The sequence below is a fragment of the Hyaena hyaena genome, unplaced genomic scaffold, assembly GCF_003009895.1.
Source record: "Hyaena hyaena isolate Hyena2069 unplaced genomic scaffold, ASM300989v1 scaffold_1453, whole genome shotgun sequence".
In the NCBI taxonomy this organism is placed as follows: domain Eukaryota; kingdom Metazoa; phylum Chordata; class Mammalia; order Carnivora; family Hyaenidae; genus Hyaena; species Hyaena hyaena.
In genome coordinates, this window is record NW_024082085.1 from 215091 (window position 1) to 233213 (window position 18123).

The 18123-nt window shown below is 36.1% G+C and overlaps 1 protein-coding gene across 1 annotated transcript in view; it reads right to left on the bottom strand.

Annotated features, from left to right (window-relative positions):
- LOC120225622 (protocadherin-15-like) overlaps positions 1-18123 on the bottom strand; it is a gene marked incomplete at its 3' end in the record, with an annotated part of 247527 nt that overhangs the window by 213148 nt on the left and 16256 nt on the right. The window contains exon 3 of the mRNA XM_039223805.1: positions 16396-16551. Within this exon, the coding sequence (XP_039079736.1) occupies positions 16396-16551 (156 nt within the window). The remainder of the gene's footprint in view (positions 1-16395; positions 16552-18123) is intronic.

The window sequence follows — 18123 nt, forward strand, 5'->3', positions numbered from 1 at the left end:
CCAGCACTCTGGGATGGGTGTTGACTGAGCAGCACCAGGCCCTGTACAGTCTTCCGGTGCTTTGATCATACTTCACGATCCTTTGAAGATTAGCAGTAGTATTTGCATGGTGTCAGAAATTCCTGCTCTCTCATTTATGTGGTCCTTGAAAATGGACCTATTTTAAAATGATTAGCTGCTATCTCCTTGTCCTGGATGTATTTTCAGGGTCTCCTCAACTACACTGGATGATCTGAAGGTTCTCTTCCATCACAGTAACCTTTCCAAATTAGGAGCCATTCATTCTTTTACTATTTTTCAGCCTTTAACTTCCTCCTCCTATAAAATAACTGTATGATATTTCTTGCAAGTCATCCCTGCCTTGGAAATAACACTGTAGAGCAGTGATCTGTTTGAAAACCAAGAGAGTCCGTTCAAATGGAGTGTAGTAATGAATTTGTACACAGATTCACGTTGTTGAGGACTTCAGCTTTTCCTCACAATGATCAAATCACATTAACTCTGAGTCTCTGCTTCTTTATCGAAAGCTTATTATAACCACTGCTTCTGTGACAATTACTTTGGTTTTATATTAACTCATTAATAGAGTATTTGTCTTATTCAAACATTTATCCAAATCAAATGCCTGTGTGAAGTGTATCTTTAAACTGTCCAGAACTGCAAATAGCAGACATTCCTGAATTCAAATTTAGTAGATGTTAGCTTGTAAAGAAAAAAGCATAAGAAAAACATTATGTAAGTTCTTCACGTTCCCTTTAACATAATATTGTTTTTGCACCTGTGTGTAAAATCTGGGTTCTCTGTTTTTATCATGAAACCTAGATAATTACTAATGAAAATCATTTCCTCTAAAGAAATCATTAAAGGCAAATTCATATAGGTAAGTATCTTCAAAATAAGAGGATATTATTATTAGAGTGATAATTAGCTCTACTCATCTTAACTAAAAACTAAAGAAAATTTAAGCAAATAAGCTCAAATTGAATTTATGTGTGTTTATCTATATATACAAACACACAGAGAGGATGTACATATATGTGTAGGTCTATGTATATAAGTATATGTGTATACACGCACCCCACACACACATACACACACACAAAGGACATTGCTAAATTTGACACTTCATGGATAGTTGAATACGTGAATCCTTTAAAACAGCTGTAACTAATTTACATGTTTAAAGTAGAAAATATATTTTTATGTGCTTCTTTCTTGTCCCTGAATCTCCTTTTCTTTTTTCTTCTATTGCTTGTCTCCCTTTTCCCAGAGAGAATGTGCCTAATTCCCTGGAGGAGGAAAACAGGGAAAACTGAAAGGAACTGAGGCTTAGTCTTCTTTCTTTGGGAGCTTTTGTGTGCTATAGATTACATGCCAGTGCTGTCTATTCAAATAAATTCTGTGTACGGGTATGGCTCTGAAGGTCCAGAGATTTTTATTCCTTGAATAGTTGAAGATATTTATCAAGTATCCAACACATGACCATTTCATATATAGTTAATATACATTTCTCACACATATATTATTTTCTAATATATATTTAAATTTTAAAAACCACTTTATTATATCTAGCAATTGTAAATAAACATATATAAAAGGTAGTAAAAACTAACTATAAATGAAATCTCACTCTTATCCTTCCTAATGGATACCATCTGCTCTTAGATCTGCTGAAATGATGGATAAGAACAGATATCTAAATATACATGTACTCATGGAAGGAGAGGATACTGCCATGATGAAATGTGAAAGAATAGCACAAGACTAGGAATTTGATAGGGAAAGTGAATGCTCAAATTAAATACATTCAGAGATCATGTCATTTCACCATTGTGAGAAAAATCTGGGTTGGTCAGTGTTGTTCCACTAATTACTGCCAGTTTAAAAATTTATATTTTGCATTTCATTTGTGAAGACATCTTGATTTTTACATATGTAACTTTTTCTGAAGCATAGTTCCAAGGCAAAGCTGACTCACAAGAAAAGATGGCCAGAACTTGTACTAAGTATTTCAGAAGCATTTTCTCTTTTAATCCTTTCTTTGTAACATTATTTTTTGCTGTTATACTTATTTTATAGTTGGGGAATCACAGGCAAATAACTTCTTCCTGATGTCCTAATTCTATCGCTCAACTGATCAGGACTACAGCACAGATTGTCTGACTTCAAATTGAAAATTCCCAGGCACTGTGAAATATATTATTTCAGAAATTTTACAATCTGCTATTAATAAACTTTTGAGAAAAGGGGAAATAAAAGAGAAAATAAATATAATGTGGCACATACCAGAACTCGATACACAGATAATCTGAAATGATGCAATTTGGATAATCCATCAAAGAAAATTATGTTTGGCCCTAAGGAAAAATAGTTTTAAGATATCTTACAGAAAGACAAAGAAATTCAACTAAGCTAGCTTATGCATTTTAGAAAACTCATATTATTATCACCATTGGAAACAGGTAGATTTGCAGCAAGCAAATTATATCATAAATTCCCCAATTCTCCATTTCAGCATGCTAACCTTTTCATTCATAATCAAATCTTCATTGCTAGTTTACTGCATAATGCCGGAAAAAGCACTCAATAAATACTCAAGAGGCAAAGAGAAGTAGCAACACCCAACTACAGTGATTGGCATTTTCATCAATGGTTTTTCAACAAATCAGTGCTTCCCTAATAAAAGTGTTCGGTAAATGTTTGAAGAAGCCACTCTTATCAGTAACGGGACACATTTATGGTATGTGTCTCTTTTGTTATGTCTTATGAAAAACACCTAGTGTCTTTGTGGTACTTGTAAACAAAAACTTACAACCATGAAGATGTATCAGGTAAATGCAAATTGAGAAATATCCTATAAACTGCACTACTTTTGACAATTATTAAGGCCATTAATGGCAAGGGCATACTAAGGAGCTAAGATTGAGACCTCAAAGACATGCAATGGAATGGAATGTTTGATCCTAGATAAAGTTTTTGACCTATGGAGGACTTTATTGGGAAAATAAGCAAAAATTAAAAGGAGTCTACAGGCCTATATATGATATACAATATTTATTATAAATATGATTGTATGACATATATATACATAAGCAATATATAGACACATGCATCTATCACCTATCGATCATCTGTCTATCTATCACCTATCTATCAATCATCTATGTAGTTACTAGAAAGAAAGGGTCTGATTAGTACTCCTCAACACTGTCAAGGTCATCAAAAACAATAAAATTACCACAGACTAGAGAAGACTAAAGAGATATGATGCCTAAAATAATCTGACATCCTACAACCATGGAATTAGAATAAGGACGTTAGGTAAAAACTAACGACATCCAAATAAAATATGGAGTTGAGTTAATAATATTTCACTGTTGGCTCGTTAGTTGGTTAAAGCATACTATACTAATAAAAGCTGTTATCAATAAGGGAAATGGATGTTGGTAATATGGACACTCCATTACTTCCATTAAAATATTATTTAGGGCTAAAAATTCTGATATTATTTAACCAAATAATAGAAAATATGATCATAAAACAGACCATCTCCATAATCACTTTTGCTACAACAAAATCCAAAGCCTAAGTATATCATTTACTATAAGAAAATATTTTTAAAATAATAAAGCTGTGTTCTTTTACATTACATTAAATTTTTATAACCATGGACTATACATTTGAATCAACCCTCAGACAAAACATTAAAGAAGGTAGACTTGGAGGTGGAAGAAGGAACAAAGAAGGGAGTAAGAGATTTTCATGATTTTCTATGGTTTAATTTGGCTGAGTTCAGCTTCGAGATTCTGCTGATTGTTATGATCATCAATATGCTTTTAATCATTAACTGAAATCTTTAACAAAAACATTTGGAAACCAATTTAAAAAAAATAACGAGCACTTTAACTTAATGGGTATTGTTGAAGAACAGAACTATATAATGTCAGAAGAAATATGTGTAATGGCACTTAATATAAAATAAAATAAAAATTAAACCAGCATATGATACCAGCTAATATTAAATACCCTCTATGGTACGTCAGCTATTCTACATGTAGTTGGGCAAAATGGTCATCCTGATATGCTGGTCATCATATTGCTTTTTATAATTCTTCATGAATATATACGCATTCTACAGAAAAATTTTCATGTATATTATAAAGGATATATATATACACACATAAAATAGATAATATAAATATATGTAACATATAAATGGCATATATATATTTATATCTCCTTCTCTTACAGTCCAAATCTGCTATTATAAAACCACCATCCCACAATCTACTTTCTATTTTAGTTGTTAGTCATAAATAAGGTATTTTAGTGTCCCTATCATGATGCATTAAAGGGGACTTTCAAGGTTATTAATCTCACAAAATTTTAACAAAATGAAAGAGAGAATCTTTGATGGTTTGAAGTTGAAAATCATATCATAAGGAAAGTGTTCATTAGTGAATAAGATGAAGTTTAAAGCTATAATTAATAGTCTCAGTGTTACATGGGATTTACTGTTTCTTATTTTTTTAATTAGTCTACTATTTCCCCCAAAGTTTAAGAAATATGAGGACTAGCAACATAATTAGAATGGGTATAAGGTATTGGGGGCCTCAGTGGGTCAGCTGGTTGAGTATTTTACTTTTTAAAAAAGTTTTTTTTTTTTTTTACATTTATTAATTTTTGAGAGACAGAGAGAGACAGAGCGTGAGCAGGGGAGGTGCAGAAACAGAGGGAGACACAGAATCCGAAGCAGGTTCCAGGCTCTGAGCTGTCAGCAGAGAGTCTGACTCGAAGCTTGAACCCATGGATCACTAGAAGTCGGATGCTTAACCGACTGAGCCACCCAGACATCCAGAGCTTTTAACTCTTGATTTCAACTCAGGTCATGATCCCAGGGTTGTAGGATTGAGTCCCAAGTCTGGTTCCCTGCTGAGCATGGAGGCTGTTTAAGATATTTTAAGATATTCTCTCCCCTCTTTCTCTCTCTGTGTGTGTCTCTCTCCACCCGTCCCCTGCTCACATGCATTCTCTCTCTCTAAAAAATAAAAGCTTTAAAAATTAAAAAAATATAAAAAGAAAGGGCATAAGCTATATAGTTATTAATTTAAAATGTGGCAAAAGTAAAAATAAATTTAATAACACATTTCAACAACAACAAAATCTTTCATAGTGAAAACGATCATGTGTATTTTACATTGAAAATTAAATTTGGGGAAGCGTAATCTCATGGATGTCGGGAGGGCAGGATGTGATGAAGTAGTTAGCTGGCACCAGCTTCCCACCGTTCCACGAATACATAGACATCTCCGGAACTGGAGGCTTGGTTTTACATCCTCCGGATCCTTTAATCTTCAGTAACCACCCAGATACACTATTATCTCTTCCATCAAGGAAACCAAACCTATCAGAAATTATCCCTTTTCTGTGATTACTCAGATAGGAAGCACAGCTCCTTCCTGAAATCACCACCTCGGTTGTGAGGACACAAAAGATAATGCCCCGTTCTTTCTAACATTCTGCTAGCACACCATTCTTGTACTGAACTGTGAACCAGGCAATAATTTGGACCCAACAAGTAAGTGCAAGTTTTTTCAAATTAGTACTAATACTGTTCATATTACTGGTCTTACATACTCCTTACTCTTTTTGAAAATCTTATTTTTTATAATTTTAAGTTTTATGTATTTATTTTGAAAGTGAGAAAGAGAGAGTGCTTACAAGTATGGAGGGGCTGGGAGGGGCAGAGAGACCTAGAGACAGAGAGAATCCTAAGCAGGCTCTGCACTGTCAGCACAGAGCCTGATGCAGGGCTTGATCCCACCAATGATAAGATTATGACGTGAACCAAAATCAAGACTCGGATGCTTAACCAACTGAGCCACCCAGGCGCTCCTGAAAACCTTTTTTTTTAAGTTGTTCTTTTAATGCTTGTTTATTTTATTATTTACTTATTTATTTTGAGAGAGAGAGAGAGAGAGAGCACATGAGCAGGAGAGGGGCAGAGAGAGAGGGAGATTCAGAATCCAAAGCAGGTTCTAGACTCTGAGCTGTCAGCAAAGAGTCCAATGTAGGGCTGGAACTCATTAACCGCGAGATCATGACCTGAGCTAGAGTCAGATTCTTAAGTACTGAGCCACCCAGGGACACTGGTATGAAGTTATTTCTTAACAAGTATGCTTAATAATAAAAAAGTAAAGAAAAATACTAGAATTACTATAAATCTAAACTTTATTCATGGTTAAGCTCTTAACCAAGACATGATTTACAATGTACTAGTAATGTCAATAATTATGAAATAACTTGATTGTTCCCTAAATCCAAGGTTATTTCAACTGTAAACCTTCACCTTCCTAAATTACAAATGCCATTTTAAATTCAGATTTACGAAACCTCCTTTAAAGTTTCTTATTATTGATAACTTAGAGAACTTGATCAAACACAGATTTATTAAACTGACTCTGATGCTCTTGGAGCCCTTGGCATTGAGCCTCACAGAGCTGTTCCTGCAGAAAAACCTTGTAAGGAAAGAAAAGGACATTTGGTCAATGGGAAATCATTAATATTACTTAACCAATGGGACTTTAGTGTTTCTGGGTAAAAAGCAGGGTACAGATTCTAAAGTGGTAGAATAGTCATATCTGAGCAAATACAGAATTCCCCCTATAGTTATGTAAAAAGAGCGATGATTCACATAAAGCCATATTTTTCCCCAAGAGCTATGCAAAAATAACTATGATTCTCATAGCTCATATTTACCAAGTTAAAGAAAAAAAGTGTATTTTATGGTCTTCACTGTTGTGTTAACCTATGTGATTTACCACAATATTCCTGAAAGCTTTTGTTTCTTTAAAAACTTTACCAGTGGTACACCTGGGTGGCTTAGCTGGTTGAGTGACTGAGTGACCGACTCTTGATTTTCCCTCAGGTTATGAGTAAAAATCCCAGTGTCCTGGGATTGAGTCATGAGTTGAGTTACTCTGAGCATGGATCCTGCTTGAGATTCTTTCTCTGTCTCTCTGTCCCTCCCCCATGCACTGTCTCTAAAAATAAACTTTAAATTTTTTTTTAAAAACAGATGAATTTAGTTTAAAATAGATATAACTGAAACTCCATTTTGGTAGTTGCTATGAACAAGGTATTCTTGTTTAAATCCATTTTGTTCATTGCTTATGTATAAAAAGTTACATTAAAAACTACTGACCTTGTCCCCAGCAAACTTGTGAAACTCATTTTTAACTGCAATCATTTGTATGTAAATATTGCTGGTTTTTACATATACAGCAATAGCATTTGTGAATAATGAGAGCACTTTATGTAATTTTCTAAATAATGTGAGAAATTTCTAGTTTGTTTCTGTTTTTATTAATTTTAAGCTCAATTGCACCGTGATTAGAAAACAGGCTCTGTATAATTTCAGCCACTTGGAATATGCTGATGCTTCCTTTATAGCCTAGTGTTTGGTAAGTTCTTAAGAGCTCCGCGTGCTTGAAAGGGATGAGCTCCACAGCTGTCCCATTCAGTGACCCTTTTGTAAGAATCCACCAGGCCAAATTTGCTAATTTCATCATTCAAATCTTCTATTTCCTTCCTGTTATTTCTCCCTACCTACTTTGGCAGTTAATAAAAGACGTTTTATATTTTCGACTGCTTGCATAGAAAATTGTTATAAATTGAGTGCCTTAAATTATTTTTATATAAATTAGTCTGTATGCTTTAATTATCTCACAGTTAGGTCGTTCAGAAGTCAGAGAGTCTCATAAAAGTAAAACCAAGTATCCACAGGACTGGATTCCTCCCTGGAGGTTCGGGGAATGAATTCATTTCCAAGCTCACCCAGGTTATTGGCTGGACTCAGTTGTGTTTGCCATTGTAGGGAGGAGGGACCTGATTCCAAGTGAGACCTTAAATGTACCTTCTTTGTCTGCTCCCAGAAAGCGTATCTCAGCTCATGGGTGCATTCATCCTCTGAGCCGGTGAGGGTGGGATGCCTCTTTCTCACTCTTCCTTCACTTGGATCTCCATTTCTTCTTCATGTTTCCTGCTTTCTCTGTCACGAACTCTCAGACTCCAGCCAGAGGAAATTCTGTTCTTCTCAGTGCTCACATGATTAGGTTGGACCCAGCAGGATAATCTGGGATAATCTCCCGATTAACTTCCATAACCTTAATCATATCTGCAAAGTTCTTTTGCCAGGGATTAGGGCATGGTCATTTTGGGGGAAGGCTTATCATTCTACCTCCCCAGGTTTTAAAATATCCCTCTGTGATCCTGGGTTTTTCCATTTCACCTTTTGTTCTTTCAACACTTTTTTTATTTCTGAGGCCATGTTACTAAGTGCAACTGAATACATAATTGCTCTAACTTTCTGGCAATTTGAATCTTTCTCATGAGGAAAAGTTCCTTTTCTTCTGCCAATGTCTTTTCCCATAAAGTCCATTTTGTCTGACTTTGTTGTACAGCTATAACAGCTTTTACATAAAAGCTGACTGCATGGTTTGTTTACTTCCATTTTCTATATTTAAAATTATATTTCAGTGGGTTTTGAATCAACTGCCTTCATTTCGTTTTTTTTTTTAATTTAGTTTGAAAACTCTTGTCTTTCATTTTGAGCATTTTCTTGTTTACTGTTGATGTAGTTTTTGAACAGGATCATTTAAATCTACTCTAACTGTAATATTTAATCCTGTCCATTCTGTATTCCTTTTCTTTTTTTTTTCACAATTTTTTTATAGTTTATTTATTTTTCAGACAGACAGAGCATGAGTGGGGGAGGGGCAGAGAGAGAGGAAGACAAAGAATCTGAAACAGGCTCCAGGCTCTGAGCTGTCAGCACAGAGCCTGATGTGCGGCTCGAACCCATGACCATGAGATCTGACCTGAGCCGAAGTCGGACGCTTAGCCAACTGAGCCACCCAGGCACCCCTACATTTCTTTTCAATTGCCCCTTTGCTTTACTTTGATTAACAGGCATATTACTCATTATTTTACTCATTTTCTAGGTAATGAAGACCTTAAAATACATTCATCGCTTTTGGGTTATAAGTGCAGTTTTCTTATAAAAGTCATATATAAATATAAATAAATACATATATGTATTTGAACATATATATGTTCTAAAATATATTTGAACAACAGGAGTTTGAACCTCATGGTTCCACGGATATGTGGATTTTTTCCAGTCCATTACTGCAAACATATTGTCTCCCTTGTAATTTTCTTAATAACCATTTCCTTCCTCTAGCTTACTTTACTGGAAGAATACAACATATCATACATGTAACAAACACAATGTATGTTTACTGACTATTTATATTATTAGTAAGGCTTTCAGTCAACAGTAGGCTACTAATAGTTAAGTTTTTGGAGAATCAAAACTTATATGGATTTTCAACTGTACGGGGTTGGGGGGGCATGCTGGTGCCCCAAGCCCTGCATTGTTCAGTCAACTGCATTCATTTGCACAAACACAGTCTTTTCATGCTATTCCTGTTCCAGCTTGGTGTTTAGCGTTTCCCAATGGAACGTGGTATTGTAAAGGTGTCATGTTTTAGAGAGAGACGGATGTGCTTTTGAACCTTATGAGCACCAAATCCAAGATACTTGACTGTGGATGAATTACCTAAGTTATCTAAACTGAATTTATTTTCTGCAAAATGTAGAGAATAATACAGGCCTGCTGGTATATTATTGGAAGGGGCAACAGTATCACATTTACAGGTCTGCAATAAAGTCAGTGCCCAGTAAATCATCTGTCCACTATTATTAGTACTGTCCATAATCTGCATTCATCAGTTATGTCTGGGTCATAATAAAGTTCACAATATGATTATTGGTAAAAAAAAAAAAATGCTTTTGCAATCCCATGGGCTGATTAAAGTGTATGGAGTTTACTCTCCTTCTTAGCCTTCTTAAATCTCATAATTTTAAGAGTAGAAACATTTCAACTCAGCTGTCCACCTTGTACTGAGACTTTGCAGTTGGGGTACCAGGTATAAAAATAAAGCTAATTCATGGAGCCAACATTTACCTCAAACTTTGATGCACAGATTTAGGTCAGGAGGCCTAGGATGACACACTATTTGTGTATTTTGGTAGGTCTATTGGGTTAGGAAAAGTTCCAATCCAATCTCCATGCAAGGATTTCCTGGGAGCCTAAGACTTCATCCTCAGTTCCAGTAAGGACTTCCTCCAGGAAATGGAGTTTAGAGTGGGTTAGAGGTAAGAAATTGCCATGGTCTTAGAATCCTTCAGTGTGGGGATTTGCTGATCAATTTTACAAAACTATTTTACACAATTATTATATGCTTCAAATGTTAAATTTACTATGATATTTGCTATGTAGAATTGTCTTATAAACAGGGGCGCCTGGGTGGCTTAGTCGGTTAAGCGTCCAGCTTTCACTTAGGTCATGATCTCGCGGTTCGTGGGTTCGAGCCCCGCATCGGGCTCTGTGCTGACTGCCAGCTCAGAGGCTGGAGCCTGTTTCAGTCTGTGACTCCCTCTCTCTCTGACCCTCCCCTGCTCATGCTGTCTCTCTCTCTCTCCTAGAAATAAATAAAACATTAAAAATTAAAAAAAAAAAAGAATTGTCTTATAAACATACTCAAATGTCTTCTACCCTTAAACTCAATACTGCCCCACCTCTGTTTCCCTTCCTGTCAGCATCTTGAAATGCACTTCATGGTCACTAACCCTCTGTCTTTATTTTCAATGTACTTCAATGTACTTCTTAATTTAACACAGTGTGATTGGTACTGTTATTAATGTACCTCAGTGGGGCTTGGATTTGTAAATTCAGTGCACTTTCCTTTTAGGATGATGCTCTTTATTCTCTTGCTACCTCTCTGGTCTGTTTTTCTTCTGAGTTGTCTTTCTTTGTCTTGTCTCCTTATTTTGAAAATAACTTAGGGCTACTTATCACTAGCCCTCACTACTGCACGGATCCCTGTAAAAATCTGATAAAATCTGTAATATCTCTTCCTGAAAATTGCATATGCACAAATATAGTAACTAACTGACATACGTTTTGTTTTTTCTTAATACCCACTACCCACAGCAGGTTTCCTTAAGGCATGTGTGTGGCTTTATGCCATCTCTACAGTTGATGACAAGGCTCCTCTATCTACATGTCTGTTCTAACCCTACATAAACAGAATCCACATGGGATGGGGTGGGAGTGGGGAATCCCCAGGTGGGATTCATGGGGACTCATGGCTTTGGAAACAATTCCCTGTGGTCTCCTTAATGACTGCAAATCAAGTTTATTTTGTGTGATCACTCACCTGGTGCAGCTTCCGACTCTCCAAGGAGTGAACTTACAGTGGTTTGGTCACACAACTAATCAACTCTGCTCACGGCACACAACAGTACATGATGAATGGGCACTGTTGTGTTGTGATAAAATCTTACTTATGTACACTGAAATCACATGGGCCGTGTAGAAGCATGCAGTGGCAGGGCAAATTTTACCTATAAACTGTACTTTTCTCAAAAGGCTGCCCTTGTATCATTTATCATTGATCAAAAACAATGAAGTAGACCTTTCACTTTGAAATCTCCACTTTAAGAGAATATTTTACATTAAAACACCACTCTTAGGAATTTGTACATACTGCAGGCAAAATACCACCTCATTATGAACACGAGAAATCATGAATTTTGAAAAATCACCCATGGCTCTAGAGCTCCGACTCAATGCCTGTTGTCCCAATGCAAGGCGATTTTATCACATACATAACTTTTAGATTTTAAAAGTAATATGTGCAGAAAAGATGTCAGTTTTAAATTTATTAAAAGTGAGATCCCTAGCCCTAAGGTATTTAGTGGAATAGAAATGGAATAAAACAATTATTTCCTGTAACTGTTTAAGCAAATTATTTAAGAAACCATAAAAGACTCAGTAGTAAAAATGTTTTAAGGAACGAATGTAGGATTAAATCATTACACTAAATATGGTAAGAATATAATAAAGAGGATACATTTTGTTTCTTATTGTCACTTTTAGAATCTAACACTTTGGTTATTGACATCTGAACCTAAGTAAACAGTCTAACTAAATGAAATGAAATGATAAAATAGTAAAGCAAAATTAATGTCAACAACACATAGGATAGTGAAGTATGAAGAAAGACACATATTCTAGAAAACATAGGTAACACGTGAACTGGCTCCTTTCCCTTTCGAGACTGTAAGATTATAATCAGTCTCAGTTTGAATAAACGGATAGAAAATATCAGTACAATAAAGCATCCTATATAATGCTACAAAATCACATACTACTTTTAATCTATTATGAATTATAAAACATCTTGTGAGAAGTTCATGTTCAGGGCAAAGTAAAAGGAAATCTAAGCTATCTCACTGGAAATCTGCAAAGTCTCTGAACTGGAGGTCACAGGCTTAAAATAACTCAAAATTTAAATCCCTTCTCTCCCACCTTCCCTCTCTTCCTACCTTCCCTCCTTCAAGAGACCATAAACCATCTACCCATCAAGAGATACACAAGGAGACATTCTTCCAGAAACTGCCAACAAATTATGTCTAATAACACACATTATGTCAGAGCAGCAAAGTACATTTAAGATGATATTTAAGGTGATGGAAAGAACAAATTAATATTGATTTAAAAAGTGCACCTTCTGTGAAGAGATCATTAAAGATCATGACAAATATAATCTCTATATAATTTGGAGATTAATTCTCCGCATGCTCAAATGTCTGCCTTGACTTGCCCTTCTTTGCTTTTAATGTCAAAAGAAATTTTTGAGGATGAGATGCACGCGTTATTAAAGACATCACGCCAGAAAATATTTATCCTCAAAAATTGCTTAAGGACAATCAGCAACAATTAGACTGTGTAATCTCTTCTTCAAACCAACTAGGCTAATTACTTAATGATACAATTGCCCAAAATTAAGTGAGAGTCTCCAATTACTCAGAGAGAGAAAAATACTTGCAGTGTCTGATGTCCTCTCACAAACAAGGAATTATAAACTTGTTACAGTTCTTGATTGGTATTTAGATATAGGCATTAATATTTTGGTAAATTCTTGGTACAAAGAATATGTTTACAAAGAGTAAAAAAGACTGACATTTAATGCATTGTGATTATAATATTATGATATAATACCATAAGTATAGTCCCTGATATTTCTTTTTCACATCAGTTACATGAATGTGGTGATACGTTAGGATACAGGATATCCATTAATAAGTAGTGAAGAAATGACTGAACCAAGAACTTGGGTTCTACTCCCAAGGCTGTGACCAGTTCACCATGTAACCCGGCCAATTCTTGGAACAGACATCTGTGTTCTCATGGCCAATAAGGAGAGTGAGTCATGGGGATTTTAATTCTGGAAACTTCTTTCATGAATCTGTGATAATGACTTTATACCTGTCTTTTGGATTTTAATGAAGTGTAAAATATTTTGACATCAACAATCTATTAAACTGTGAAGGATTTTTAATTTTTTTGAGAAACAATTCGATCCCCCTAGTCTTTACCGCATTCACTGTATGTCTTGCACTAAAAGGAGGAATCACATGGAAAATTTCTGAATGTCTCACACATAGTAAAATCTATTTAATGTAATACAATTTAATTTTGCAGGCAGCATTGTAGTTGCAGCACACTATCAGAGATTTATGTGATATAAATAAGCGAACATATATACACACATAAATACATACCTACACATATGTACATACATGTACATATAATTGCACCATGTGTATGTGTATATCTAAGCAAATTATACTAAAAATTATAGAAGATCTACTCAAATAAATGAAGGATGGAAAAAACAGCTAAATTTCATTTTTTTCTTATGATTATGTTTTGTGGTTTAAAGAAACTTATGGTTCTTTCCAAGAAAATAAGGAAGGGGTACCATGGCCAACAGGTACACATGTCCTCAGAATCGAACCACGGAAAGTAAGGGCAAAGTATAGCAGCGGTGGGATTGCCTCAGCAGACTTTTGCGAAATGTGTCAGCAGAACAGAGAGGACAGTTTAGCAAAGAAACCTGTGCTTCTCCAAATGACATTTAAGATAAACGGTTTAACTTTTTGGAGAGCCTGGGTGGCTTAGCTGGCCAAATGTCCAACTCTTGGTTTCTGCTTATGTCATGATCTCATGGATGTGAGATCGAGCCGCACAACGGGCTTTGTGTTGACAGTGCGGAGCATGCTTGGGAGTCTCTCTCTCCCTCTCTCTCTGCCCCTCCCCTCCTCACACTCTTGCCGTGTCTCTCAAAAATAGATAAACTTAAAAAATTTTTTAAAAAGAGAAAGGTTTAACTTTTCTATAAATTATCATTCCAACAGATGTTTATCCAGATGCCTATAAGTTTAGAGTCCAGGGAGACAGCACAGGGGTGTACTGGAGCATTCAGGGACGACCATAGAAAGAGGAAATGGTAATAGCTTGAGTTAAACCTTAAAAGATAATAATAAAATTTTTTAAAAGATAAAAAAATAATAAAAATTGGAGGATCCTGTTTGAAGTACAATGAACAATGTGGGCAAAGCCCTAGAAAAGGAGTTTGTGAGTCGTGCAGAAATTAACCTGGACTGTGATGCATTCACAAGCTAATGCTAAGAACACACGGAAGGCAGGTCAGATTATGGAAGGTCTTGAAAGTCAGCCGGTGGAGACAGATAACGTTTGCCCAGAAAATAATGAGAAATCTTAATGCAATTTTTGAATAGAGTAGTGGTTAAGTTTAAAATAGTACTTGAAAAGGTTATTTTTCAGCAAGGTGCCGAGCAGACTTGAGGGGAACGGGAAGCAGTCAAATCACACAGGGCACACTGAAATGCAAGCTGAACATTGCAAATTTCTTCACAAGAAATGAACCAAAGCAGCAGCTCCAGGAACAGTTAAATATGATTCCAGAGTGGATTTTGCGATTAGATCTGCTGCCTGAGATAATCCATCTGATACCAGTTTATTCACAAATGAAGTCAGCACTCAAACAAAGCTAAATCTCATTCAAAGATGTACTTCACATGCAAAAATAATTAGTCACATAAAACGGATAATTACATTAATTAGCATCTGTCTGTTTTAGTAAGAACCAGTTAAATAAAAAAAAATGTTAACACTGACCAGCAAGCTCGTCCCATTAACCTTAAAAGGGTAGTTTATGGCTTCTTTGTTTTTTACTAATTCAATCTACAAAGTCTCACGTTATAAGAAGCATAATTTCCTCATTTTTTTAATGAAGAGAGGAATATTAAGATAATTACAAAACATTTTAAACAATTTCAGAAAACAAACATGTAGAGGTTACAGGCCCACTTCTGTGTTTAATGCCCAAATTACACATTTCCTCCTGTAAAGTTGGTGCATAGCTTTTGGAGTTAACACAAAATCTGGAAAGTAAAAATAATGTATTAAAATATAGACTATTAAAACGGCGGTTCAGGTGCACCTGGGTGACTCAGTCAGATAAGCAACTGACTTCGGCTCAGGTCATGATCTCATGGTTCGTGTGTTAGAGCCCCATGTCAGGCTCTGTGCTGACAGTTCAGAACCTGTGGCCTGTCTTTGGATTCTGTGGCTCCCTCTACCTGTCCCTCCCCTGCTTGTGCCTCTGTCTCTCTCATTCTCCCTAAAATAAATAAAAGTTAAAAAATTGTTTTAAAAATGCTGTTCATTTTTTATATGTCTAAAGTCTGTATAATAACTGATATTAAATACTTTAGAAATGTTTTCTAAATATTTGTTACTGGAGTAACAAAAAAATTAACAGAGTAACCATTGTTTTTGTAAAAAAAAAAAAAAAACAAAAAAAAAAAAAACAAAAAACCATAAAAAGGCTTCTTGGCCCATGGATTTTGGCTCCAAGGGAAAACAAAAAAAGTGAAATAAACAACCAAAAAATCATGTTGTAATAAAAGGAGAAATACTTAAAATTGTTAAAAATTATTTAATCAGCCTAAGAATTGAGCAATGATTTATATTTAAATATTTGAATATGCCAGAAGTTGATTTTAAAATTAAGGAAATAACTTTAAGGTACAAGGATCTTGAATAGATACGGTCTTCTACTATTTAAGTCCTGCGCCCACCTCAGAGAAAACCATTAGTCCAACAAGAATCAATAGCTCCTGTTAACCCTTAGTAAGCATATACATGGTGTCTGGCATTAAATTGTCCAAGATGATCCCAAAATACCAGTAGTTTGATTGCAAGCAAATCAAAACTTTTCCTGCAGCAAAATCAATTCCTGAAATCTCACCAGAGTCCCCCCGATCTTACTTTCTCCACAGTACTATTGCTTCAAGTGCTCTTCCCTGGACACTTGGAGCAGTTGGGCCTCCCGCAGGAGCACCATTTGCACACATGCAGAGACATGGCGAGTTACACGCACAGCGGGAACTGACCTCATTCACCGTGGCGTAGTAGCTGTCGTGCTTGAACGTGGGGGAGTTGTCGTTGCGGTCCCTCACCACGATGCGGACTTCGTGGTAGATGACGGTGCCCACCTTCTTGTTGATGCACTGCACTTGCACCACGATCGAGTGTATGTTCATCGGCGGCTGCAACGCAGAAATTGCATCCTTTTTTAAGAAAAGCAGTTGAAACGGAAGCTCCTCATTATGGTCAGAGCACATTTGCTTCATTGATTTTTGTAATGTTTATTTTTGTGAGAAAGGGAGGTAGAGCATGAGAGGGGGAGGGGCAGAGGGTGGGGTTGGCACAGAGGATCCGAAACAGGCTCCAGGCTCTGTGCTGTGAGCAGAAACCTGACATGGGGCTTGAACTCTCATGTAAGATCATGACCGGAGCTGAAGTCTGACGCTTAACAGATGGAGCCCCCCTGGCAGCCCTGTTTCATAAAACTTTCTTTGTGTCTTTATTTTATAATAAAAATAATCAATGAAAAATAATCCCTTTGTGGCCTATTTTAAGGACAAGGGAAGACAACTGTGATTATTTCACTGCTCCATTTTGTGTCTTAAAATATAGGACCTGGGGAAGCATGTTCCCCATCAGAGGACTAGGGGAGAGAACAATCACATGACGGAGAGGGTAAAACAAATTCTGTCCCAAAGTTAAAATATACATTATATGAACTTGTAATTTATTAAAAAAAAAAAGTGTTCATCATAACAACCCTCAAGGGAAGGGGGTTGTGTAATGTTTGTGCTCACTTACACTTTTGCTAAAATATTATATGTTCATTTATGATAAAATTAAAATATAATCAAAAGAAGAGAATCTACTCACAATCTAAGCAACTAAATGTACCCATTCTATACCTTTATTTATTTATTTTTAAGAGAGAGAGAGAGAGCGAGCCTGAGTTGAGTGGGGGTGCACACACACACACACACACACACACACACAATCCAAAGTAGGCTCCAGGCTCTGAGCTGTCAGCACAGAGCCCGATGTGGGGCCTGAACCCATGCACCACGAATCATGACCTGAGGCAAAGTCGATGCTTAACTGACTGAGGCACCCGGGTGCTCCTCGTTCTATACATTTAAATTTAAATGCTTATTTTGCTAATCTTTCTCTCTCCAAATATATACTTGTTACACACACACACACACACACACACACACGCACAGTGAATAGCATCCCACGTTTGTAAGTACAGATTTACTACAGTGATTTGGTATCTGGAAGTGGCGCTGTACTATGTGATTTCACGGTATTCCACATGAGTCGATAGCATGATTTGTCTTAGTAGAAACTTGTAACAAGATGCTCTATGCGGTCTACTTTCACCACTGCAAACCATACTTCAATAAATATTCTATACATAATATGTGCCAACTTGCCCCTATTTTTAATGATAAATTCCTGAAGGGGCAAAGTGTCATCCAAAAGACACTTACTTACTCAGGTCACATGGTTAAGACCTTTCAGAACTGGGATGAAAACCTACATCTCTTTGACCTTCGAGTCAAAGCGTTTAACACTACAAAATATTTCTTTGTGATTCTCAAACCTCTTTTGAGCCTACAAAGCTTTCCCACAAAATATACCATTTTATCAGAATGACGTATTCTGACAAGCCACGTGAAAGACGAGGCCTCCAGCCTGCTCTCTCCTCTCAACTTCTCCCCTCGCTATTTATTTCCTGTATTGCATTTCTCACC